Source organism: Macrobrachium nipponense, chromosome 22 (assembly GCF_015104395.2).
Source record: "Macrobrachium nipponense isolate FS-2020 chromosome 22, ASM1510439v2, whole genome shotgun sequence".
Taxonomy (NCBI): domain Eukaryota; kingdom Metazoa; phylum Arthropoda; class Malacostraca; order Decapoda; family Palaemonidae; genus Macrobrachium; species Macrobrachium nipponense.
Window position 1 is genome coordinate 66502152 of NC_087213.1, and position 27829 is coordinate 66529980.

At 45.8% G+C, this 27829-nt stretch overlaps 1 protein-coding gene across 5 annotated transcripts in view; it reads left to right on the forward strand.

Moving 5' to 3' along the window:
- Positions 1–1517: 1517 nt before the first annotated feature.
- The window catches only part of LOC135198771 (sushi, von Willebrand factor type A, EGF and pentraxin domain-containing protein 1-like), an 810178-nt gene continuing 783866 nt past the window's right edge, over positions 1518–27829 (forward strand). For 2 of the 5 annotated variants that reach the window (XM_064226687.1, XM_064226686.1), the window contains exons 1-2: positions 1519–1828; positions 3129–3235. In XM_064226687.1, the coding sequence (XP_064082757.1) occupies positions 1780–1828; positions 3129–3235 (156 nt within the window). In that variant the 5' untranslated portion in view covers positions 1519–1779. Of the gene's footprint in view, positions 1829–3128; positions 3236–4224; positions 4310–4765; positions 4858–27829 lie in introns of those variants that run through there. The other 3 variants (XM_064226685.1, XM_064226688.1, XM_064226689.1) reach the window with 3 other exon arrangements.

Genomic DNA, 27829 nt, shown 5'->3' on the forward strand with positions numbered 1-27829 from the left:
CTATAAAGGCACCTCGGAGAGTTATCAGAATGCCATTCACATGAAGAAATCCTGTGAGCTTATCATTCTGTTTTGGTCTTTTTGAGAACTCTACCTCCTGATTTGAACCAAAGAAATATAATTGTTCAGACTGGCAATGGTATCCTATGTATTCCAAAGACATTCTGTGGTTTGTACAGAACAGGACTGTGCTTTACCATACGCCGAACTGAGCCTGCAGAGTTATTAACCATAAGTGGTTTACCGCCCTTTCGAAAAAGCTTGTTCCATTTTGGGGTGATTCAGAAGTTATTTGGGTTATGACACTTCTGTTCTGACTAGACCATGTCACACATTCACTTTAGGCTATCTGTATGTCTCCATTTTTTTCTGATTAATTGGATTTACACTGCTTCGTTTTCTTTGATTTTTGTTTTATCTGAGATATGGGCCATTATTTTGCATTGCTATACAGTATTGACTAATTAAATATTAGAAAATGTGGACGAATAGGCTGGGAAGCCTGACCAGATAATGATTTCACATCCGGCTGGAATTTAGTTTCCAATGCTGCTGTGTATCACACACTGCTTCTGTTTTAGATGATTAACTGTTCCTTTCATAGTATTTTGACAGCTTTCATGTGATGCACTGTAGACATTACTTAAGGTTCTTTGCAGCGTGCCCTCGGCTCTTAGCTGCAACCCCTTTCGTTCTCTTTGCTGTACCTCCTTTCATATCCCCTTTCTTCCATCTTACTTTCCACTCTCTCCGAACAGTTGATTCATAGTGCAACTGCGATGTTTTCCTCACGTTACGCCTTTCAAACTTCTACTTTCAGTTTCTGTTTCAGTGCCGAATGACCTCATTAGTTCCAGTGCCCGACGATTGGCCAAAATTCTGTATTCAATCAAGTTTTGTTCCGACACGTAATACAAACCCTCGGTCCTTTACATAAGGCTAAATAGTAATTCCTTATGTAAAGGACCTCAGGTTTGTATAGTTATGAAAAATACAATTTACTTCCAAAAATTGTGATTTGTTCCGACACGTAATACAAACCCTCGGTCCTTTACATAAGGAATTACTATTCAGCCTTATGTAAAGGACCTCAGGTTTGTATAGTTAGGAAAAATACAATTTACTTCCAAAAATTGTGATTTTAAGGCACTCCCAGAAAACCCCCTTTAGTTTTGAATACTGTTTGTCAGTCTGAAAAGGACAAACCTATATAATCTGGTACAGCAGCAGTCAAATTCTTGATGATTGGCCATTGACAAACAGACTGCTCGAGAGAGAGCCCGTGATGGCATAAGGGCAGCTGAAACTAACGAAAAAAAAAAAAAAGTTTTGTACTGTCTTTGAGTCACAGAAACTCACGAAATTTCTCCAATTTAACAGCATTAACATAGTTTTCATTTCAGCATGTAAAAGATTTTTAAAAAGTGCAGAATGGGCATGCTTGCAATCGCAGAATACAAACATCTGTTAACAGAAACTTAAAAACTTAGACTAATCACTCAGTTAAACAAACATGTACTGACGAAGACAAACTTAATGAGACTAACTATTGGACCAATATCTGTTGACGATTGCTAAAACTTCATGATAACTCACTCACCAATACAAACTTGACTAAGTAAGACTAACTCACTTTTTCAAACAGGTCCTGGTAATGACTGCGGTACTTACACGCCACCAGCTGGTACTACTGCGTTTTCTGTAGATGACGTGGCTGTAAAATATTTGGTTTGCAACGACGGGAAGGCCTGGCTCTCGAACCTCCCTTTTCAAATAGTTATGTGCATTAGTGGAAATTGGACTCAAGTACTAGATGTTTGCCATGATAGTGAGTAAACTCTGTTGTTTGTTGTGGTCACTGCCAGAAGTTCTGGGAAACCTTGTGCAGGTATACTAAGTAGGTAGTGCTCCACAAACTACTCCTGTTCACAGATGTGGTTTGCGAGTTGTTTTGGTTTGTAAATTGAACCAAGTTGATCCAATTCTACAGTGCTATATGCCTACTACGGCATATAGCATTGCGCTGTCAGAACAATTTTATCTTTTTACTTAAAATTAAGTGTATGTATAATTACAAAATCTTTACTCTTTCCTTGAAGTGGCAATGAAACACATGAAATACAGTTTGTATACCCCATATATCATGCGGACATATATTTTCGTATATTCGAAAGTTTGTATCTAGAGGACTACATGTAATGTATTATGTAACTGGTGTTAAAAAAGTGTGGTGTTCAGTCATTAATCATTGGTCCACTTCAGGCCTCTTACCGATTCAACTGATGTTACTGGCCCTTGCAATTGCAACATTATTTATGTTTGGAATAACAGCTTTATGAAACTCATCTAAACTTAATAGAGTGCTAGAAGTGGGTTTTCATACGTATAGGATACGAAAGGCATAAGTAGGCTGTAAAATTTATTCTAACTTCTGGCGAATATTGCTACACTTCTACTCTTGTTTCTCTGACGTGATCGACATGCGGAAAACCTAGAATAACAAATCCTCTCTAATTTCTATTTTGAAACTATGAACACCGAATTTATTCGACTGTATTACTCAAAAGTGAGGCTCTTCACCGAACCCATCTTCATTAGATCCCTTTTCCAACCAACTCTTTTGGTAGCTTAATTTTATTTTTAATTTAGGACATACCATCTGTGAGCCGTGAGTTTACACAATATTTTGTTTAACATAAAGTTCTATTATTTTCTGCCATTGAGGATTTTTGTTTAAATTAATCATTTCATCCCCTGAATGGTCTTCAAACTATTATTTCGTACTGTTGTGGGTTACCCAACTAAAAGTGATGATACTCGATCATATTCACACTTTCAGTTTGCTGCGAATTCTGGTTACCTCATCTTCTGTACCATTATTCATTTTCATTGGATTTTATTTTAGTGTTCCATATATGTATCAACTTAATGGGTCCCTACTTCACTTTTTTTTTTTTTTTCTTGAAATTGTATAACTGACAATGATTGTTTTACTTTGCATTAATAACAATATCTTTATCATATACATTTAAAAAAACATTAAAAATTAATAAATGTTGTGTGGACAGGAACATTCCCTCCTCAAACGTTTCTGAGTTGATAACGTGACCATTCCCTCCCTCCCACAGCTGGAGACTTTCCTCGGGACTGTTCATTTTTGGCCGAGAAAGGAGTTACAAACGCCACGAGTTCCAATATCGCACCTTCTGGAAGCATTTTGCAGGGGAAAATCACGGTAAGATACACATGAATAAATTCCGTTGTCTAGGATTAGCGATTTCCTTTCACTCTTCCGAACTATGGCAATTATACAGAGCTGCATGACACAAGACTCGGCATTTATGTGAACGACAAAATAATGCATTTGAGATAGACTAATTTAGGTATTAGGGTCAGTGAATTGTGGCTATTGAAGGTTCCTGAAACTCTTGTGAGAGTATGGCATAGTACCGTATTTAATCTGAGTATTTGAGCCTTATCGTCTACTTTTTTTGTTTTTCAAATGAAAGTAGACTATAAAAAGAAATCCATTAGTTAATAAGTTGTGTCCCTAGTGGAAGTGATACTACATAATTAACCACGTGAGAGAGGCTTCACACTTTAATTAATTTCTTCGCTTTAAACATGCTGTAAAATACTTCAATATGATACCTTGTGCTAGCTAGGATAACCCTTCCTACCACTCCCTTTACCTAACTGTAGGCTGCACTTCCTGTAAAATGTATGCATAATTTAAAGTGACGTATAGACAGTTTCATAATTTTTAAAAAATGAACTTGGTGGTTAACTTTGCCTGTTCCTTTATGAATTAGCCTATGTAAATTACTGCCTGTAACCCAAAGTTCACTGCACCTGTGTAGTAGGATATATTATATTACGATCTGAGTTACTCATTTTCAAAGATGAGCAAATGCCTACACCACCGTGTGTGTTTTTTTTCCCTCTCGATTTGCTTGAGATGTGACTATTATTATATTTATTCTTAATGTGGAGACCAGTAATAAACATTGTGTTAAAAAAGAACTGTCATTTAATGAACTTTAATATAGGTATACTTTGATTTACTGATGAGAATATCCTGTATATTTACGTAGACTTATAGAAAAGTAACTTTCTTGATAATGATGTTAGACTGAGATGACTATTGGTGCTTTATTGCTTACTAAGTTACTTTTAAAAAGTCAGTTGTCCAAAAGTGATGTAGGTCCTGGTTCCGTTTTGCATAATAATTACCTAGAAAGAGGCTAGATTACTCCAGAGTCAGACGCATGGCACGCCCTTTTGTACCACTATCATGGACCCTAAATAGGTATGGTGATTCAACAGAGCTTTGGGTAGATTTGATTTCAGGAAAGGGTTTTTATACATGTCCAGCTCTGCTGTAACTTTAATAGGTATGGGGGATGTTGGTCTGCGTTTCAGACTATTTCTTTATTTTCAAACACCTAAAAACAACCGACGGGCTGGGAAAAGGTCGAGGTCGTTAAGCCTAAGTTTATGAGGCCCTGTCGTTTAGCCCAGGCAATGTTTGTTCATTTTTTTTTTTTGCGTTTTATAATGATTTCATGGCTATTTTAATCAACAATAATTGCTTGGTGGACTTGACAATATAATTTTCCTGTGTTTTAATGCCTATTGAATGTTTCTAATTCCAACTTGTTTCCTTTAACAAGTAAAATACTTGTAGAGGTAGTGAACTCTGATGCTCCCACAATTCGGGGAACAGAGCAAAAGGGGTTTTCTTTTTTCATTTTATATTTTTGTGGGAGAAGGCAAAACACGTGATAGTAATACAATCACTTTAATCCAATTGATAGTTTTCATTCGTATTTAGTCGGACAAGTACTCTGCATTTCGGTAAGGACCTGGTTAGGTTGCCTAGCCTAAGTGTAGTCGTTTACGTCCTGTGCTAATGAAATGAACATCAGAGATTCAGTCCAGAATTTATTAATGGTTTTTAGTAAAATTAGGCCTTGTCCCTTACCTAATGCGTTCTTTGATCATGTATGCAATGTTTTTATTGGCTTGTAAGTAGGCTACTTAGGTACGCCAAAGGTATAGAGAAGGACTGGTGTCTCACTGCCGCTCACATCCTACAATTTAGGAACATTAAATTTAACTTTTGTATGTGGTATAGATCTATAGTATAACTACCCCGCGGCGACCTACTAGGCTATATGCCTGTTCCCGTTTTTCTTCCCCCACACAAAATTGAAATACAAAAGTTAAACTTAACCCATCTAATTTAGGAGGCCGACTCCATACGTACCAAACTTGGGAGCTTTGGTGCCAGACTTCTGCCTAGCTGGTGGGAGTGACTTTGCTCTTATCGATTTTCCACCTTACCCAGCTGTGATGGCATTAGCTCCCCAATCTAACCTAACCTAGACTGAATGGTCCTTCTCTATTTGGGAGGGATTTCCCCCTGGACTCTGCCTAACATAACCTAAGGTACTGTAATTAAATAAATAGTAGGGTTATGACCTAACCTAACCTAACCAAATCTAAAGTGCGAGGTCCTCACAGCCCACTCAGGTTATTGAATCGTTTCCTAGTAGCGCCTGATGTCACTTTAAAAATCTAAAGTACACCTTACCAAAAGTTCTTCTCCAAACCTACATAGTGCACAATGACACTTTATAAATAACAAATAAGTCTTACTATTATGAAGTGCATTGGTGATGTTAGAATACAAAGTTGTATTTCACTATTTTGTGTCACCCCTGCCAACGAAAATTTTATGCTTTGGTTCCCACAATTGTAGTAAATAAGAGAATGCCAGTGTCTCTAAAACTCGGGAAAGTTTAAATACTCGCATCTCACACTGAAGCGTAGTAAATTATTTTCAATACCAGAATAATAATTATGGTTTACAGTAAAGGTGTATCAAACAACCAAATGTTCAGCAAGCCCTACCTTACTCAGAACTAGAACTCGCAGAAGTAGGTACAGTAAACCCCACGTATTTTTCGGGCATGCATAAACCCCCCCCCCCCCCCCCCATGAATAACTGAAATCCATGAATACTGAAAACTCCTCAAAAAATGCCTAGGATTGCCTATTTTGTTAGTTCAAACACAAGAAAAACCCTCTAAAAATGTTAATACCTGAATATTTTAATAGTTTTATCACAAAATGTGCATTTAGTCATGAAATTTTATGAAAATACAGTACAGGCAGACCCGGGTTACGACGTGGTTTCTGTTCTTGAGACGCGTCGTAAGCCAGAAATTATTGTAAGCTGGAACATTGTCAAAAATTTTAAGAAAACCTTATTTTGTTCCTATATATATACAAACCCTTGGTCTTTTAACAATAGGAAGGTACTTAGCGGCAGCTGAACTGGTCGTAAGCTTCGAAGAAGGGGTTTCGGTAGTTAACTACTTGTCTGGCAGTTGGCAGTCAGTCCGACTGCGAGGAGAGGAGTCACTTTGCTTTCGGCCATGTTGGTGGTTAGACGTGTTGCTCGCCTCTCTGCCCGCCTCTCATCGTATGCTTTGTTTTCTTCATTGCATGAAGGCTTTTCTCTTTCCCTCTTACTGTGTGTGTTTGTGCAAGGCTAGACATAAGTACGTGTCTGTTTTGTATACTCAATACAGTGAATTTTGTGATTTGCAATTGATTCTTGAGAGCCGGAGAGACCCCCGCGCCCCCCCATCATCTGCAGATTGTGCCCTGGTGTGGAGGGCCGTAAGTGTGGGGCCTTCCTGTCCTCTGTAGAGGTTGATCCTCACGAGCTTTGTACTCGGTGTCAAGGGCGAGAATGCTCTCTCACCGAGCCATGTGATTTATGTGTAGTTTGGTTGGAGGAGCAGTGGGAGCAGGAGCGCTATGGGGGGAGGAAGAAACCACACAAGCCGGCCAAGGGGTCATCAGAGGGTTCTCCCGTTACTTCTTTGGTTACGGACACGTCGTCTTCTTTTCTCCCTCCATCGCAGCTCCCTTGCATGGCTCCTACCCCTTCGGGGGGGTGGGGGTTGGTTATCTCGCTCCTTCTCCTCTCTTGATCAGTCGAGCGTGGAGGATGGGGCTAGGTACCCCGATGTCCAGTTGTATTCGGGATTCTCTGTTCGCTTGGGGTGGGATCTGTCCCCCTCCGGGAGAGGAGAGACCCCTCTCTTACTAACCCGACTCTGTTTCCTTCCTCAGACTTGCTTGCCACGGAGGACGATCTCGACCGGGCCTGGTACTCGCTGGGGCTCCAGGGGACACCAAGTGTGTAGGGGCTGCTTAGTCATCTAGTGAGAGGGACCATCCTGGTAACTCACGGCCCGACCATCACGATAACCGCGACTGTGTCCATGCCTGGCCACGCTGCTCCGCCTCACCTGGTGTATACCCAGCATGTAGCCGTGGTTACCCCGACAGCTGCTGTGCAGGCGCCGCTGCCGAAGGTGAAGAGGTTTGCCTTGTCGCCGCCGCCTGGGTTTGCCGCTCTTGCTCCAGCCCCTGACTTCCGGTGTCTGAAGAGCTCTCCCCTGGACTTGGCTCCAGTGCAGAGGATGCCGCTGCTTCCTGCCCCGCCTCCTGTTCTTGACGTGCCTGCTGCTCCAGTTCCAGCTGCTCCCACCCCAGGTCCTTCTGGACAGGTGCAGTCGGGCCCTGTTGCTTCGGCAACTGCCCTGGCTCCGTCCTTGAAGGAAGACCTGACGGTGGTTCGTGAGGAAGCTGACGAAGAAGAAGAAGAAGAAGAAGAAGAAGAAGAAGAAGAAGAAGAAGAAGAAGAGGAAAAGGAGGAGGAAGGGGTCGTCGTCGTCTTCTTCAAACTCATCTGCCGCTGCTTCCCCTTCATCTTCTAAGGCGTTGCCCCCTCCCCCCTCCCCCTAAGAAGGCTGCGACCCTGAGGACTTTATCTAGGGTTCCGGTCCCACTTCCGGCTGGGCACGGTTGGGACTTACCGGCTGGTCCTTCCATGTTCCTTCGGGAAACGGGGGCCCGTCTTCCTTCCTTCCGCAAGGAAGAAGACGACAGGGATCGGAGGAGCGCCGGCTAACACCGGTACCTCCTTGCCTGGCGCCAGAGGTTCTGCCTCTGCGCCGGGTACCGTCTCGGCCTCTCGCTCGCGAGAGGTACTAAGTGTATGGTCACCTGCGGGTGACCGTGCAGCCAAGACCCAGGCATCCGAGTCCGCTCGACGCCAGGATCCAGGCACGGAGTGGAAGACTGGCGGGAGGAGTCCAGGCAACTCCCACCAGACTGGCGATCGCTCTCGTGGCGATCTGCCGGTACCCAGGGTTGACGCGACAGTCCCAGACCGGACGCGGGCTGAGGCGAGGAAGCGGTCCCCTCGGTCGCCTGGACCAGCCAAGAAGTGGCGTGACGCGCGGTGAGGACAGGCCTCACTTCCACTGCAACAGCAACTCTGCCGGTCCCCTGACCGCCGCTCCTACCGGGACCGGGAGGAGAGGGGGACCAGCAGCAGCTCTCCTGACGCTCGGGACCATCACCGCTGTTCTTGGTCCAGCCGCTCTCCCCGTGAGAACCGCTCCACCAGGCCTGCAGCTCGATCGCCACCGCGGGTTGGTGATCACCTGCAGCCCCCCCCCAGCACACGGGTTCTGCCAGTGGGTGAGGGGTGAGCGTCAGGTCTACCTCTCCTATCACTTCAACTTCCGCGGGCTGCACCGGGAAGAGCGAGGCGACCAGGAGTGATCGCGAGGGGCGCGCTCCTCGCGATCCCGCCACGACGCCCTACGAACCTGGCATGGTCCTAGGACCGACCGGATCGTACGCGCAAGTGGCAGGAGGAGACCATGAGGGGTCTGTTGCAGTTCCTCCTCTGGAAGGAGGAGGGTCTCGGGAGGCGTTCTCGCTGGAGGGGCTTGACGGCCCATCTCCGCAGGACGCGGTCGCTCCTGAGATCCAGAGGTCGTTCGCAGAGGTTATTGCGCTGATCTGTCAGCACAACGACCTCGGGAAGGATCGCCGCTCCCACCCTCCAAGCCTACATCGGGTTTGGAGTCGTTCTGGGGACCCAAAAAGGAACCCAGGATGACAGTGGGTCTGCTGCGATCAGCCTTGGCCAACAGTGTGCTTAGCCAAGTGGACACTCTTGTCTCCTTACAGGAGGGTTAGCTTCGGTCCGGCAGGTCGACCAAGCTCCTTCCCCCACCTCTACCGCGACAGAGGTGCTTCTACGTGCCTTTGGAGGACCCTCTGCCGCCCAAACAGGTTAACCCGGAATTAGCTAGGCTAACTCCGGGGGTGTCTCTGCAGCAGCTCCTGTCGGAGAACCTCTGGTTCTTGCAGCAAGAGGCACTTGCCTTGAAACCTACTGCTATGGCAGCATTCCAAGCAGTCTCATGGCTAGACCTGTGGTCCCTCACGGTGTCTAAAGCCGCGACCTCCTCGGGAAACATCACTCCTGAAGGGGACCCGGCTTTGGTGAGACTGTGCCAGTCTGGAGGTAGGGCCATCTCCTACCTGGCCCACCAGACAGCTAACCTGTGGGCCAACCTGGTGCTGAGGCAAAGGGACGCTGTCCTCACCCGAGTCACCAAGGCGGCTGGGCAAGAGGCGGCCTTGGGTCTTCGAAACGGACCGGTGCGGAGTTCCTCCTCTCTCTTCCCCAGAGAGATGGTGGAGGCTGCGGTGGAACAACGGCGCACTGACAAGAGTGACTGTTTAGTCCACCAGGCAGTCTCGAAGGTGGCTGGGCAACCTTGAACGACTGCGGCTAAGCCCAAGAGTTTAGCTAGCGCTTCCTCTGCGGCTAAGACGGTTGCCTCGTCGAAGCCGAGAGGAAAGACTCTGCCTTCGACTTCTTCGGTAAGGAGTGACTGTAACCAGCCCTCCTCCCAGGCCTCCTTCTCTTGAGGAGGAACTGGGAAGAAGTCGAAGAGAGGCGGGAAATGCTAGGGACGGCGTTCCCCCTCACCTGCTGCCGGAAGTGAAGGGGGTTGCTTGGCGAGCCATTGGGCAGCATGGCAGCGCTTCGGAGCGGAGACCTGGATAGTGAACGTCCTTCGGGAGGGATATTTACTACCCTTCGAGTCTCGGCCACCACTCACCTCCAACCCGGTCCATCAGCAGACGTACGTTCCTGGTTCGGCCAAGGACGTGGTGCTTTGGCGGGAAGTAGTAGCCATGCTGAGCAAACGTGCTGTGGAGATCGTATGGGATCAGTCGCCGGGCTTCTACAGTTAACTTTTCCTGGTGGAAAAGTCCTCGCGGGGCTGGCGCCCTGTGATAGATCTCTCTCCCTTGAACTGATTTGTTCGCCAGACTCAGTTCACGATGGAAACAGCACGGTCAGTGCTCGATTCCATCAGGGAGAACGACTTCATGCTTTCTGTGAATCTGAAGGATGCGTATTTCCAGATACCCATCCATCAATCCTCCAGGAAGTACTTCCGCTTCATCTCAACGGGACGGTGTACCAATTCAGGGCACTTTGTTTTGGTCTCTCAACTGCCCCACAGGTGTTCACGCGGGTGTTCATGCTGGTGTTGGCTTGGCCCCACTTGGTAGGGATACGTCTTCTGAGGTATCTCGACGATTGGTTGGTCCTGGCGAGCTCCTGCTCACAGTTGCTACAGGACAGGGATCGACTCCTCGAATTCTGCGGCGATCTGGGGATCGTAGTGGATTATGAGAAGTCAGATCTCGAGCCCAAGCAGAGGAGGAAGTACCTGGGCATGCTGATCGGTAGCAGGGTGAGTCTTCCCCGCAGATTCGCGGATCAGCAGGCTCAGGGAGGCAGCAGTACGGTTCCTGTCCCTACAGGAGTAGCCAGCTCAGCAGTGGCAGGTTGTGATCGGTCACCTGTCGTCTCTCGAGAAGCTAGTCTCTCACGGGGGTCTTCACCTGCGGTCTCTTCAGTGGAGACTAAAGGAGTGTTGGTCATAGGCAAGAGACCCACCTTTCTGCCCCGTGTGCCTCACGGAGAAGGTGAGGCAGAACCTAGCCTGGTGGCTGGATGACGGGAACCTCGTAAGAGGAGTAACCACCAAATGAAATAAAAGATCCTAGTAGAATAAGTAAAATCTCCAGATCACCAGACCCTGCTAAGTGGTTAATTATCAGTACACATGGTAAGAGAGGCAACCTCTTCAAGGTGAAAAGGTTGGTAAGCCAGAAGATCGGCAACGTTGGGAGCCCAGAAGTAACTCGCTTTGGGCGTAATAGTTTTTTAGTTCATACCAAGACCAATGTTCAATTGATAATGCTCCTAAATTTGAAGCTTGATCCTGAGGGTATGGTAAAAAAGGTAAAACCTCACTATAATTTTAGTTATGCGAAGGGTGTTATCTTTAATGAAGATTTACATGAAATGGATGAGGAGGAAATTTTGGAAATGTTGTCCAGATGTGGTTTGGAAGGTTTTTTAAAGTGCCCCCGCTCATCGATGCTTATTTTAACTTTTATAAGTTCTTTCCTGCCATCTGAAATTATTCTTGACAGTGAAATCATGAAAGTTCGTCCTTATAGAACGAGAGTGCTCCAGTGCTTTAAATGTTTTGGTTTTGGACACTCCTCTAATGTTTGTACCAGAAATAAACTCTGTGAATCGTGTGGCCAGCCTGAGCACGAGGAATGTTCTGGACCGGTAATTTGCATAAACTGTAAGGGTGAACATCGAGCCCGTGATAAGAAATGTAGTGCATTCAAAAAAGAACAAGAGGCATTACTAAAATCTATTGCTGAACACATCAGTGTGGGAGAGGCCAAGAAGCTGTTGGGCAGGAAAACCTATTCGGATGCCGTGAAGGCACAACAATTGAATACTGCTTCTTCTAGTGCCCCTTCTGATGGGGCTCCCCGGTGCCCCTCTGGTGGGGTTTTCCACACCCCCTCTAGTGGGGCACCCTGTCCCCCCCTGTTGGGACTTCCCGTGCCCCCCTTGGTGGGGCCTCCCATGCCCCCCCTGGTGGGGCTTCTCATGCCCCCCTGGTGGGGCCTCCCATGGCCCCCCTGGTGGGGCTTCCCATGCCCCCCCTGGTGGGGTTTCCCATGTTGCAGAGACTCTGGTCAAGCTAGGGGACCCTGCTGGTTCAAGGGTTCAAGCCAGATCTCAGTATGATGACGACTTCTCTGTGTCAGGGACATTGCCAGACATTGAGCCCTCACCTGATCCTGACATTACAGTGCACCGTGGAGATGACGGTGAGGAGATGGAGGCCCTCCTTATTCGTCAGAAGAGGGCCCTTTCTCCCTCTTCGCCTCATTCACGGTCATTCAGATATCAAAGAAAATACAAAAGCAAAACTGAAAGGGCAAGTGAAGGCCCTTCATCAAAAAGATCTGTAACACCTAGATCTAGATCAAGCAGTACTGGTAAAACTGATAAGATCTCTCTCACCAGGACACAGATTCCTAAATTAGTAGAGAATTTTAAGATCCCTTCCTCTAAATAATGGCTCTCATGCAGTGGAACATCCGTGGCTTTATACCAAATAGAGAGCAATTTCGGGTTCTGTTTAGGGAACATGATTTATCTGTGATGTGTCTACGTGTCTGCAAGAGACAAAGTTGGGAGAGCACACTCCCAACATGGGTTTTCATACAGTCAACTTACCTGTCAGATATATACATAGCTAAGACTCCGTCGTCCCCGACAGAAATTCAAATTTCACGCCACTCACTACAGGTAGGTCAGGTGATCTACTGGCCTGCCCTGGGCGGCAGGACTAGGAACCATTCCCGTTTTCTATCATATTTTCTGTGTCGCCGGTGGTATCAACATTGTTGCTATTACCTCCTGACTTAGATTCTTATTTCATCCTTTGATCATCGTTTCTCGGCTTTTTGGTGACGTATCTGGATCGTGTTTTTGGCATTCGCTACTGTGGACTGATTTTGGACTTGCTTTTTGGATTTTTCTCAGTATGTCTGATTCAAATGTGAGTGTGAGAATGTGTGTGAATGTAGGCTGCAGGGTGAGGATACCGAAAGCTTCGGTTGATCCTCACACTGTATGTCGTAAATGTAGGGGGTTTCAGTGTTCTGCTACTAATTCTTGTCATGAATGTGAGGGATTAAATGCAGAAGAATGGAAGACTTTAACTTCTTATTTGAAGAAGTTAGAGAGGGATAGGGTTAGACGTCTGAAAGGTGTGAGTACAAGGCCTATTGAGCCTTTTATTGATCCTTATTCTAATCCTGATGATTTGGATTCTCCCTATTTGTCTAATTCACAAGCTTTACTTTCGGAATCGGCCTCGGAAATCGCCGATCTGAAAGCTACAATTCAGCAGATGAAGTCCAAAATGGCGGACTTACAAGGTAAGGCTAGTGAAAGTGAACATTACAGTGAAGTGAGTTCTCCCAGTGTTGTGGAGGGGGCGTTTGATCGTCTCTGCGACGCTCCCAGGCCTAGACCTCTTCCAAGCTCCCATGCCCAGAGGAGAAGGAAAGTCGAAAGCTTAAGGAGGTCATGGAGAATCCCCAACGGTCAGACGTCCCTTCAGCAGGCTCTGTCTCGCAACAGACTGCTCAGGACCGCTTCAGAAACAGCGTCCTGCGAGAGTGTTTCTCTTTGTCTGCTTCTCCTTCACCTAAACGAGGGTGGAAGGACTCGGATCTTTCCAGGCCCCTGAAAAGGCATTGGAAAGAACCTGCTTTTAACTCAAGCCCTGAGCGCTTCTCTGATGAAGCTCCCTCCTCGATCAAGAAGGCGAAAGTAGTTTCGACGTCTCCCTGCTTGAACATAGTGGATCGTACTCCTTCGAAGTCTCCCTCTCCTCCCATCGAAGAGGACGCTGGAGAAACTTCTAAGAGGATCTTACTAGCTGTTCACGAGCAACTAGCCTCTTTGGTAGGAGTTCTTGCAAGAGATCCTCCTCGCAAGAAAGGCGTCGCTCTTCCTGTTAAGAAGTCCCGTATTCTTTCCCCTGCCAGGTGCGAGGCGCCAACCAGGCATGAGGCTTTCTCTTCCAAGAGCGAAGAACCAGCCAAGATCGAGGATCTTCATTTCAGAACAAGCGCGAGAGAGGCGTATGCCAGGCGCGAGGCGCCACATTACAGAGGAGTCCTACGCGTCGACAGCCTTCAGACCTGAGCCCAGCCAGGCCGCGAGACCTTGCCACAGGCGCGAGCGCAGACAGACAAGAGGAGTCTTACAGGCGCGAACAGCCTTCCAGACATGAGCAGCCAGCCAGGCGCGAGGCGTCCTCCAGGCGCGAGGCGTCCTCCAGGCGCGAGGCGTCCTCCAGGCGCGAGGCGTCCTCCAAGCGTAAAGCGCCAACCAGACGTGAGGCGCCAACTGTTTTCAAGAGGGACTCTGCTCACTCTCTTAGTCCCTCTCCTATCAGGAGTTTGTCTCCCATAGAGAAAGAACTTCCTGATTTTTAAGCAGATTCTCCTTTGGAACCCTGCAGAGACGAGGATTCAGAAGACGAGGCTCGTGGTAGGGAAGGACTTTCAAGCTACAAAGTCTTGACAGCCCTTCTGCTTCAAGAATATGATGATGCTTTAACTCCTGCCGCTCCTCCTTCTCCACGATCTCTGTTTTCGAGTTCAAAGGTCCCTAAGTCTTCGTCTTTCCTGAAAATTAGACCTACCATCTCTATGAAGAGGGCTCTTCAGTCTCTTAATGCATGGATGGAAACGAAGAAGGATCTTGTCAGGACGGTCTTCTGCATGCCCCCAGCGAGACTCGCTGGCAGAAGGGCATTTGGTACCAAACGGGGGAGAATATGGGTCTTTCTCTCCCATCCTCGGCTGAAGCAGACTTCTCTACATTAGTTGATGCTTCAAGAAGACATGGACTGAACTCTGCTCGCGTGACTTGGGGCATTTCGGAGCTGGATCATCTCCTCAAGGGACTCTTCCATGTTTTGGAAGTTTTATCCATGTTTTGGAAGTTTTAAATTTCTTGGATTGGTCTCTTGGGGTGATGTCTAAGAAGGCGCGTGACTCAGAGGGTCTCGACCCGGAAGTTCTTCTTTGTATCTTGTCGTGTATCGACAAGGCAGTACAAGATGGCTCCATAGAAGTCTCCTCTCTATTTGGAGCGGGACTGCTGAAGAAGAGGACAGTATTCAGTGCTTTTCTGACCAAGGCGGTCTCCCACTTTCAAAGAGCAGCACTGATTTACGCTCCCATGTCTGACTTTTTGTTTCCTTCTCAGTTGGTGAAGGACATATCCCGATCACTAACTGAGAAGGCGACGCAAGACCTTCTCCTTCAGTCTTCAAGGAAGAAGAGACCTGCTGCATCCGTAGAGAAGAAAGGGCCTAGTACTTCTCTTCAGCCCTTTCGAGGAGGCCCTCCCTCTAGAGCTCCCTCAAAAAGGAAGGCTCCTGAGAGGAGAGGTAGATCTGCCTTCCGTCCCTTTAAGAAGGGAAAGTGAAACTTCGCTCCTCCAAACACCAGTAGGTGCCAGGCTCTTGGGATTTACGGAAGCCTGGGCACGTATCAACACGGACTCTTCTTCAATGTCTGTGATAAGGAAAGGATATTGTATCCCCTTCCAGGACAGTCCTCCCCTGACGACATCTCCGCGGGAACTGTCCGCCAGATACAAGGACCCTGTTCTAAGGGATACTCTTCGGCTAATGGTGGATCAGATGTGGGACAAGAGAGCAATAGAGCTAGTACTGGATCAAAACTCCCCGGGGTTTTACAATCGCCTTTTCCTGGTTGCAAAAGCCTCGGGGGGGCTGGAGACCAGTCCTAGATGTCAGCGCTCTTAACAAATTTGTTCAGAAGGAGAAGTTCTCCATGGAGACTTCTGCCTCAGTCATAGCGGCTCTATGCCAAGGAGATTGGATGGTTTCCCTGGATCTCCAGGACGCCTATTTTCACGTCCCGATTCACCCTTCGTCAAAGAAGTACCTCCGTTTCATGACGGGGGAAGGATCTTTCAGTTCAGGGCCTTGTGTTTTGGCCTGTCCACAGCTCCTCAGGTCTTCACAAGCCTGATGAAAAATGTGGCGAAGTTTCTTCACCTCAAGGGGGTAAATATCTCTCTGTATCTGGACGACTGGCTCATCAGAGCCAGATCAGAGAGGCAGTGTTTGGAGGACCTTATTTTGACCCTAGACCTTGTCAAGTCGTTGGGATTGTTCGTGAACCTCGAGAAGTCGCAGCTGACCCCCAGACAGAACATAGTCTATCTGGGGATTCAGATGGATTCTCGGGGTTTTCGAGTATTTCCTTCGCAAGAGAGACTCGCGAAAGGCTTGGAGAAAGTCTCTCTCTTCTTAGGGAAAGAACGGACTTCGGCGAGGGAATGGTTGAGCCTTTTAGGGACCCTTTCCTCGCTCGAACAGTTCTTTCCTCTAGGAAGACTTCATCTACGTCCGCTTCAATTCTTCCTCTAGAGGGTATGGAATTGGAAGACCGGACTTCTCTCAGACATCTTCCCCATTCCAGTGGAAATGAGGCCTCACTTGAAATGGTGGTTGCCCCCGTTGAAAGAAAACAAGGGAATCTCCCTGGAGGTTCAGAACCCAAGCCGAGTGTTGTATTCCGACGCGTCGGAGAAGGGTTGGGGAGCAACCTTAGGTACGAGAGAGGTGTCAGGCACCTGGGAGGCAGACCAGGTGTCCTGGCACATAAACTGCAAAGAACTGTTAGCGGTACACCTAGCACTAAAGAGCCTCGAACCTTTTGTTTCAAACAGAGTGGTTCAAGTAAATGTAGACAACACCACCACTCTTGCCTACATTCGGAAACAAGGAGGGACTCACTCCTTGTTCCTTTACGAGATAGCAAGAGACCTGCTGCTTTGGACTTCCCAGAGGAACATCTCCCTTCTTACGAGATTTGTTCAGGGGACAAGGAACGTAAGGGCAGACAGGCTGAGCAGGAGGAACCAGGTCCTTCACACAGAGTGGACCCTCCACTCAGAGGTGTGTCAGAGTCTCTGGTTTCTTTGGGGGACTCCTCATGTGGATCTCTTTGCCACATTCCTCTCCAAAAGACTGGAAGTCTTTTGCTCAGTGGTAGAAGACCCCAGAGCTCTGATAGTCGACACCTTCCTGCTAGACTGGTCTCATGTAGACGTCTACGCGTTTCCACCTTTCAAGATCCTGGGACAAGTACTGAAGAAATTTGTGGCTTCAAAGGGGACAAGGATGATCCTGATAGCCCCCTTTTGGCCAGCACAAGATTGGTTCACAGAGGTGATGGAGTGGACAGTAGATTTTCCCAGATCCCTTCCAAGAAGGATGGATCTTCTCAGACAGCCACACTTCGAGTGGTATCATCAAAACCTCCCTGCTCTCGCTCTGACTGCCTTTCGACTATCGAAAGACTTGTCAGAGCGAGAGGGTTTTCTCGCAAGGTTGCAAGCACGATCGCGAGAGCCCGCAGAGCCTCCACTAGATGAGTATATCAGTGTAAGTGGGAAATTTTTAGAAGGTGGTGCAAGTCGAAGAAGTTGTCCTCCTCCACTACCTCTGTGACCGAAATCGCTGATTTCTTGTTGTTCCTAAGAGAAGACTCATCTATCTGTATCCACAATAAAGGGATACAGGAGCATGCTTTCGGCAGTCTTCAGGAATAGAGGCCTAGAACTTGCAGATAATAAGGATCTCCACAATCTTATAAGATCCTTTGAAACTACAAAGTCTAAGGAACTGGCTCCTCCTAGCTGGAACCTAGATGTAGTGCTCAAGTTCCTGTCATCTGAAAGGTTCGAATCTCCTCATCTGGCTTCGTTTCGAGACTTAACAAGGAAGTGCTTATTCCTCTTATCTTTAGCAACAGCCAAAAGAATTAGTGAGCTGCATGACCTAGAGGATAAAGTAGGATTCAAGGGAGACTCAGCCATGTGCTCGTTTAAAGCATTATTTTTTAGCTAAAAACGAGAACCCCTCGAATCCCTGGCCTAAGACCTTCGAGGTTAAAGGCTTATCGAGTCTCGTCGGTAGAGAAGCAGAAAGATCTCTTTGTCCTGTAAGAGCACTAAAATTCTACCTTCAGAGAAAAAACCAGATGGGGGGCTCTAGACAAGGTCTTTGGTGTGCGGTAAAAGACCCCACAAGACTGATGTCTAAGAGTGCTCTAGCGTTCTTTGTGAGAAACATCATTACAGACGCACATAAGATCTGTCCTGACGACGCTTTTCGACTCTTGAGAGTGAAAGCTCATGAAGTGAGAGCAGTAGCGACGTCTCTCTCGTTTCAAAAGAATATGTCACTAAAGAACATCTTGGAAGCGACATTTTGGAGATGCAACTCAGTATTTGCATCTCACTACTTGAGAGATGTTCGTGTGACCTACGAGAAATGTTTTTCTCTAGGTCCTTTCGTGTCTGCGGATACGATCCTGGGTATAGGAGCTAACACCGATCCTTAAATTTGTACATACCTTCTATTAGATATGTTCTAGACTTTCTGCTGACAAAAGTGCAAGCAGTTTCACAGGCGGCCGGTCACTATTGTTCAGTAAGGAACTCTTGTGATATCTTATTAGATGAGTATTAATTTTTTTTTTTTAATTTATGTATGTGTGCGTAATGTGTTTTTGAGTTATGGTTGTTGTGAAGAGTTTGGGGATAACTCTGAACAATCTTTAGTTCTAACATGGTGGTTAGGATCAGGTGATCGGGATCAGTTGTGTGCTCCTTCATAAGGTGTATTGTCATATAAGTGGATAAGCACCCATTGACAAAGTCCTTTCAGGCTCTGCCGAGTAAGCGGATAAGACCCCATCGGCAGACCCACAAGAACTCTTGGCCATAGATCACATATCCCGCTAAAGTTTCTTGAGGTGATGCAGACTTCTGGACAGCAGCCACAAAGTCTACCACCTATCAGGTAGGAACCAAGGTTTATTTATACCCTCAACATATGTTGTTTACCTGTCTATTCCATAATTAGCTGTCTCTTACCCTCCACCAAAGGGTGCCAATCAGCTAAGTAAATATCTGACAGGTAAGTTGATTGTATGAAAATGATATTGTTTTGATACAATAAAGTTTCATACATACTTACCTGGCAGATATATACGATTAATGGCCCACCCAGCCTCCCCGCAGGAGACAGGTGGAAGAGAGAAAATATGATAGAAAACGGGAATGGTTCCTAGTCCTGCCACCCAGGGCAGGCCGGTAGATCACCTGACCTACCTGTAGCGAGTGGCGCGAAATTTGAATTTCTGTCGGGGACGACGGAGTCTTAGCTAAGTATATATCTGCCAGGTAAGTATGTATGAAACTTTATTGTATCATAACAATATAATTTTACTACATATGTATGTATGTATGTATGTACAGTATTTCTTGTATACCATGTACACTAAAGGGATTTTGACGTAGGAAAAATCTATTTCTGGGTGATTGGCTCGTGTCGCCCTATGAAATATCCTTAAGTTCATTATTTCTAGGTAAAATTATCCTAAAATTACCAGAGAAAAAATAAAATCAAGAAAATGTCGGTTAAACTGACTCGCTCACTCTATAAAAGAAGTGTCGGTATGGAAATAGGGGCGAGTGGGATCACTACCACGAGTCATTTACCATTTAGACCTTCCAACATAAAATCCCCCACCTGAGAGAGCTGATACTAAAGGGTGATGCGACCGCTACTACTACTACTACTGACGCCAAGCGGAGAGCAGCGCCTCTAGCGGTCATCCTTAATACATGAACATCTTGTCCTGCAGGGTGGGTAAAAAAGGAACAGGGTGGGTTTCATAGGGCGACACGAGCCAATCACCCAGAAATAGATTTTTCCTACGTCAAAATCCCTTTTCTGGGCTCAGCTCGTGTCGGCCTATGAAATAGTACCAGAGAAACAGACAAGATGGAATAAAAGGACATATGAAACCAAATAGTAAAAAGATTGATATAATATAAGTGAATCAAGACTCATTACAGCATACTAACAAAAAGTACTTAAAACTAGCTTATACTAAATAATGGTAGGTTAACTATACCATATTAACATAAAGTACTTAAAATTAGCTTATACTAGAAATTGGTGGTACATAATAGTATAATGGTAATTAGAACAATATTAATAATGATTCACTAATTTAAGTATTATTTACAAAATATACAAACTCATTGTGTTCTACCCTAGCATAAAAATAAGGGTAGAAACACTGAAGCACATTATATGCACACAATGTGGATGCCCCTAGCAGAAAAATAAGGGGCAGTCCACCAATACGATCCTAGCGGCTAAGGCTAGAGTATCACAAAGAGCATAGCAGTAGGGTGAGGCATGTTGGACGAGGTAGGTAGAAAGGAGACCTGGATCTATACTACAACTACTGTGCAGCATCAGGAGAAACAATGTTTCCCGCTGCTACTGCTGAAAATTTTAAAGATTCCAAGGACTTCAGGTAATGACGTTTAAAGACTGTCGGTGATTTCCATCCAGTATACTTTTTAAGATCCTCAAAATTCATATGTTGGAAATAATTAATTGAGGTGGCTACTCCTCTGATATCATGTGCTTTTGGAAATGATTCAGGGTTGGCTTGTTTAATGAAGTAAAGGATCTGTTGTCTGATACCTTTCACTGATAAGGTGCCACCTTTTTCTCTCATAAAGAGAGGACCTGAGGATCTAGAGGATGTACGAGATAGAAAGGCTCTTAAAGTTGATACTGGGCAAAGAGAAGGATCTTGCGGAAGTGGGATAACTTTCCAAGGGGCCACCTTGCAGGGGATCTCGTTTTTTAGCTAAAAAACTGCGATCCGGAGAAAGTAGAACTTCTCCTGAGGGGAGAAATTCTACATGACCCGCATCTCTGGATAGAGCCGACAGTTCTGAAATTCTGGCTCCTGAAGCCAGGCCTAACAAAAATAACGTCTTTCTAAGTAGCATTATGAATGTGCAAGACAAGTTGTCAGTATCTGATATGGAGGAATAATTTTAGTTTATATTTGACAACATCTCCAAAGGTTGTGTGAGAGAGAGAGAGAGAGAGAGAGATTGGTGGAAGAATGAATGGGAGTGGTTAGATGGCGGTCGGAAGCATGTCTGTTGTGGCACTCTGTAGGTAGTCAATGAAAGTCTGTTACGAGAGTTGTAAACAGTGAGGTGTCTGGTCAAGTCAGTGTTGGTTTTGGCAGCAGTTTTCCTTTGGTGTTTCGTTGTTTGTGTGTTATTTGATAGATTTTGGGGTTGTGAAGTTGTTGTGCATGTGTCTGTCTGGTTGTGGTGAGGTTAAGAAGGTTGGTGGTGCATTTTCGGTGTCTGTTAGTGGTGGTTGGGGCAGGGTGGTTTTGGCGGGTTGTGTAACTGCTGTAAGTCGTGTGGTTGTCGTGTTTTTTCAGGCGTTGGTGTTCATCTGCATTTAGTCATTGGGTTATTGAGTTTTTGTGGGGTTGTGGGTCCCGGGTGGTTGATTTGTGTTTGGTTGTCGGCGGTGGTTGTGTGTTGGCTAGCCTATAGCCTATATCCAGTGGACGACAGCACAGCCTAGTCCTAGGTATCAGAAGCCAGCGGTGAGTACCTGTTTGTGTTTTTGTTCTGTATGTAGGTATTGGGGCAATTGTCCTGCTGTGTTTTTTAGTGTTAAGTGGAAAGTGTGATTGAGGGTGGGTTTGATAGCCAGACAGGTTAAGTTTATGTGGGGAGGTTACTTGTTTTTGTGATCCCGCCACATTATTTTTTGGCGCCGAACAGGGACTGTTGGTGTGGCAGCTGCAGGACAATTGGTCTAGGCTAGTGTGTATGAGTGGTGAGAAGTTTGAGATGGAAGATTGGGTGAGGATTGGGTGGGTGGAGAGGCTGAAGGAGGAGTTGAGTTGGAGAGGGAAGTAAGAGGACAATTAGAAGTGGATAATGAGAGGTTAAGGGTAGAGTGTGAGGAGTTGAAGAGCGAGTTAGAGGAAATGAGAGGAATGCTAAGGAGTGCAAAAGTGGAAATGAAAGAAGAAGTGAAAGGAGCAGAAGAGAGAATGGTTGAGAAAATGGATGAAAAATTTCTTAGGGATGATGAATGCAGTTGCAGGAGATGATGAAGGGGTTCATGGGAGAGGGAGCTGTAGGGGGTAGGCCTACTGGGTCTTGTGATAGGCCAGAAGTGGTAAAGACAGTGGAAGAGCGAGGGGATGAACTACGAGTGACGAAGGTGACTTGTTTGTGGTAGGTAAAGGGAAGAAGGGAAAGAGACAGGATAAGATAACCTGAGGACAGAATAAGAAGGGGGCTGAGGAAAAGAAGACGATTAAGGGAGAAGGTTAGGAAGGATGACAGACGGATGAGACTAGGACTGGAATACATTGACAAAGGGCTGAGAAGTGATTTGGATAGCGGTGAGTGGAAACAGGTGGGTTGAAAGAAGGGTAAGAAGAGCGTAATGAGGAGCATGGATGTTAGTATGGAAGTGATTCCCTATATTCGGACGAGGTTAAGAGCAGGGATCAGAATGGTAGTAGCGAAAGTGATAGTGAGCGGGAAGTACGAAAGGCTGTAATATATGAGAGAGATACCTAAGATGTGCAACAATACGAGGAATATGTAGTAGGGACATAGGGGATTTTTTAAGGAATATGAGAGGTATTGTGAGGCAAAGTATGGGGATATAAGAGAGTCTGGGCAAGAGAGTCGGGTGGCTTTTTGACGGGATTTTTGTTGAATAGTATGGGGTAATGATGAGTGTAGGGAATGTGCCGTATGAGAGTGTGAAAGCCAGGATTGTGGAACAGGCGAAGAGGATAAGGAGTAGTGTTAGATATAGGAGAAAACATGGTTTTGATGAGGTAAGAATGAATGTTGGTGAGTCGTTGTCGATGATTAGTGTGCAGGTTGGAAATCACATTGGCCAGGAAAAAGTTTGGGGAACGAAAGGGGATAACATGAGTGTAAAGAGTTAGTGGGAAGAAGTTGTTGGCGACTGTGCCTGCGGGTTAGTGTGTATGTAAGTTTTTGGTAAATCTGAAACGTAAGGAGAAAATGCGATGGACGAATGAGGTTGTTGTGGAACGACATTTTGGAAAATGTAGAGGATTATAGTTGGATAGGTGTATGAAAGAGAGTAGAAGTGTTAGTATTAGGACTGAAGTGGCTGGCTGATTGTTTATACCAGAGTTTAAGAGCTATAGGGAGGCAGTTTTGGAAGGGCCAAGGCGAATGGCAGAGCGAGTGGTTGATAGGAGCGTTAGAGCCAGTAACGTAAGTATGGTTAGCCATAAGAGAGATCGGAGTGCAAGCGTTGGAAGATTAGGGTCGGTTAGTCGTGAACGAGAGCAGCAATGTTACAGATGTGGAAAGCTAGGGCACAGGAAGAATTATGAATGTCGGTGGGGCGTTGGGAGCTTGCTTCGGGTGTGGGCAAACAGGGCATTTGGTGAGCGAGTGTAAGAAAGATAGGATGTTAAGTGTTACAGGTGTGGGCAAGTAGGGCATATAGCAAGTGGATGTCGAGGTACTCGTGTGACTGAGGTTTGCGGTAATTGCGGGAAGAATGGGCATTATGCTAGGATGTGTAAGGAACAGCGGGCAAAATGTGTTGAATGTGGAATGGAAGGTCATGGGGCGAGTGTGTGTAGGCGAAAGAGGATGAGTCAGGTTGGGGAGTTGGGACGGGAAACTAGGTACAAAGGGGATTCAGTTGGGTGGGTCCTCTGGTGTGCGGTCAGTAAGAGTGATGCATGTGCGTGAAGGATTGTTGCATGAAAAGGGTTTGGAGGAAGAGCTCATGAATGTATGAGTGTAAAAGTGAGGTGCAAAGGGGTGTGTTTGGTTTGCTTTGATGATACTGGGTGCAGTGTCAGTGTTCTTTTTAAGACTGGATGTGACAAGTTGCGGAGTGAGTGTGAAATTAGGAAAATGTAAAGGGGAGGTACGAGGATTAGGAAATTTGGGTATGCCTGTGGTGGGAATGTTGCGTGAAAATGTAGAAATCGAAGGGGTAGTGATGGAGGAAGGTGACTTTTATGTGATCGAGGGAATGAGTGATAAGTATGATATGTTGTTAGGATACAGGTTCTTGAAGAAGTGTGGGATGGTGGTCCATCCGAGCAGGAATATGATTGAGTTGCATAGGAAGGGGAATGTACATGGAGAGTTGTACTTGGATGGGAATGGGAGGAGTAAGCAGTAAAATATGGAAGGGAGTGCCGTTGGTTGCGAAAGAGAGTTGTAAAAGTGCCGCGAGAAGTTGGGGAGAAGTTGTTAGTGTGAAAGTTGCGTGGCGTGCCCGATAGTCTTGGGATTGTCAAAGGTGACAAGTGTCATATGTGGTTGAGGGTGTGGATGCGAAACAAGTTGGTAAGAGCGAGTGTGCATGTGTACGATGGGATTTTGGATATGGAGAACCCTCGGGTTTTTGTGGCCTCATTGCCGAGTGTTAGGAAAAAGCGAGTGCGGGGTATACGTGAGGGTGATTGTGTGGGGTTGTTGTATACGTTGGTGGATGTGGATGACGAAAGATATGTTAGGGTGCGGCGGGTGATGACAGGTAGCATGAAAAAAAGTGATGAGTGGAAGTATGATGAGTTGAGAGAAAGAATTGAGGTGGATGAAAATGTTGGTGATGACGAGAGGGAGCGGTTGATGCAGATGTTGTGGGATAGGCGGGGTGCGTTGAGTCTGGGTGACGAGGATTTCAGGGGATCTAAGCTTCCAGAATTCAAGATAGTTTTGAATGACGATACCCCCATATCAGCGTCCCCGCACTTTTCTGCGCCTATTGCCCGAGAGATTGAGGAACAGTGTGGGAGGAACTTGAGAGAGTGGGAGTGATCAGAGGAAGTGAGAGTGCTTGGAATAGTCCCATAGTCCCAGTACGCAAGACAGATGGAGTTTGAGGATGTGTTTGGTATTACAGGAAGGTGAATGAAGTGACTGTGAAGGAGCAATTCCCGATGAATGTGGTGTCTGATTGTGTGTATAAGATGCATGGGATGAGAGTGTTCACAAAATTGGATTTGGTAAGGGGCTATTACCAGATGCCTCTTGAGAAGGGAGCAGCATGTTACGGCTTTTTCGAGTGGTAGCTGCCACTATCAATTCAAGAGGTTAAGTTTTGATTGGCTAATGCGCCTGCTGCCTTCCAGAGGGTGATGAATGTAGTTTTGGCTGGTTTTGATAGAAGGAAGGTGACTGTGTTTATAGATGACGTTTTGAAAATTTGCAAGTGAGACTGTTAGAGAATGTGGGAACTGCTTGAGAAGGTGTTGGAACGGTTTGGAAGAGGTTGGAGTGAAAGTGAAGTTGGAGAAGTGTACGTGGTTGGCTGGGGAAGTGGAATTTCTTGGTCATAAGGTGAGTGCGAGTGGTGTAAGGAAGAGTGAAAAGTTTGTGGAAAAAGTAAAGGAGTTTCCACGTCCCCGGACCGTGCGGGAGTTAAAGGGTTTTTTGGGTTTGATTGAGTTCGGGAGGAAGTTCATTAGGGATTGTTCGGGTATAGGGAAGCCGTTGACTGAATGGACCGGGAAGAAAAATTGTACTAAGCTGAGGTGGGATGAGCGAATGGTGGGAGCATTTGAGAAGATTGAAAGAGGAGCTGCTAGGGACGTCACCTTGGCTTTTCCGGATTTACAGTGAAGGATGCCAGTAAGCTTTGAGTTTGTATGCTGATGCTAGTAAGTTTAGTATGGTAGGATGCTTGGTGCAGATGCAAGAGGTGAATGGGAGGGACAATTGAGAGTGATTGCGTATGTGAGTAAAAAGCTTTTAATAAAGCAGAGCTTAAGTATTCGGTGGTTGAGAAGGAGCTTGCGGCAATAAGGTTTTGTTTTGTGAATGAAAGCGTTGAAAGTGTTTTTGTATGGGGTAAAATTTGTCATAAGGACAGATCATCGGCCGTTAGTTTATAGATCAAGAAGGAAAGTGTGAATGCTAGGATTGCGAGGACAATTGAGGATTTGAGTGAGTTTGATTTTAGCTTAGAATATGTGCCGGGGAGTAAAAATGTGATTGCTGATACGATGTCTAGGATGCATGGTAAGGACAGTGGTGTTGTGAAAAGTGACTGGGATCGAATATGGTACCTGAGGGGTTGGTTGTAAAAGAGAGGTTTTGAAGGAATGACAGAATGTGTGAATGTTTGTTTTCAGCATTGAAAAACTTGGAAGGTAAGGGTCTGGTTGAAGAGGTACCCGTAGTGTGAATGAGTTGCGAGTGAAGTTGATGAGTGATGTGCAGAAGGAAGTGGCATGTGCGGAGGAACAAGGTGGGGCAAGGAGAAGTGTTGTATGAATTGTTGTCAGCAGTAGCTGAGTTGTTTGGAATAAAGTGTTGTTGTATTTTGGATGGGACAGACCGGTTGAATATCGAGGAAGGGTGAGTACTGGTAATGAACGTGGGGTTTTATGATTCAGTGCGGGAACGTGGTTGTATTGGTTGGTTACAAAAAGGGACTGTGAAGGGGATCTGAGTCAGAATTGTGGAAATGGGGAGTTAGCTGAGGATGAATGTGATGAGGAGGATTGTGATGTGGATAACCAGGTGGACATGGTAGTGAATGTGTGTATGCATGGGACTCGAGGGAAAATGGTGACTTTGTCCAAGTAAATGATAGTGAGTATTGTAGTTTGGTTGACACAGGGGCAACAAGTTTCCTTTTGGTGAGTGAACTTGAGAGATGTGATTGGGAAAGTGAAAAGGCAGTCTACAAGTGTGAGAATACAGGGTTAGGACAAGGAAGTGTTTTAGTATGGGAAGAGGTACGATTAAAGGTTAGGTTGGGGAGATCTTGAGGTAATGCATAACTTTATAGTTATAGGAGAAAAGGAAAATGATATGCCATCTTGTTTTTTAATAGGGATAGATTTTTTGAGGATCCACGATATAGACGTAGATGTAGGAAATGGAATTCTTAGAAAGGTGCAGGCAAGTAGTGCTAGGATTCAAGATGGTAATGTGTTTGTAGCAAACTTTGTGGGTATGATTGATATTGCTAGGAGTGAGAATGATCTGTTGAGTGAGGAAGAGATTGAGGAAATGCAAAATAAGTGCCTGGAGATAAGTGTGTTGCGACAATGTGTTTTGGGAGGAGTGCGTGTGGAAGACTGGCCATGTGAGTTGGATGTATATAAGAGGGTTGCTAAACGTTTTGTGGTGTGCAAAAACACAGTGTACTTTTTGCATCAGGAAGGGGTGTATTGGACAAGGAAGTGTATGTGCCATTGTTTTCTGTTGAGTCAGCTGTGAGTATGTGTTTGTTGGTGCATGATCGGTTTGGGCATATGGGAAAAAATAAGTTGTGGGAATGCATGAGAGAGAGATTGTATGCTCCTGGGTTGAGTAAGATTTGTGTGGATGTGGTCTGTCACGTGTGAAGACTGTCAGAGGGGTAAAGTATCAGAGTGTGCATGCAAGTCCACCTGTGTTGCGATTGCAGATGAAAGAGCCGTTTGAAATGCTTGTGATTGATTGTGTTTCTTTGCCCAGGACTGCGAGAGGACACGTGGGGATGATTGTGATGGTGGATCACATGAGTAAATTTGCTTATGTGGTTCCCATCAAAGATAAGAGGAGTGAAACTGTTGCACGAATGGTGGGTCAAGTGATGTTGCCAATGTGTGTGTGTAAGCCGGCAAAAATGTGTAGTGATAATGGACCTGAGTTTGTTGGATGGGAAATTGAAGAAATGTTGAAGGAATGGGGTATTGTGCATGTGTATTCTACTCCGTATATGCCCAGTGCGAATGGGTTGGCTGAAAGGACTGTTAGGACGATGACTGAGATTTTGCGAATGATGAGTAAGAGCGACAAGGATTGGGATATGTATGTAGGACGTGCAGTTTGGTATATACGCCACACTGCAGAAGAGTATAGGTATGTCTCCTTGTATATGTGTTTGAATTTTGAAAGGATTGTCAGACCGCGGTTGGGTCTGTCAGAAGGTGATCGGGATTTGTGGAAGAAAGCGAGTGAAAGGTTTGAGAGTTTTCGAAGGATTGGGGAATAAGGTGTTGAAAAGAGGGGGTTGGTTGAGTATGGGAAGAATGAATGTGAATCAAAGTAAGGGAGGAA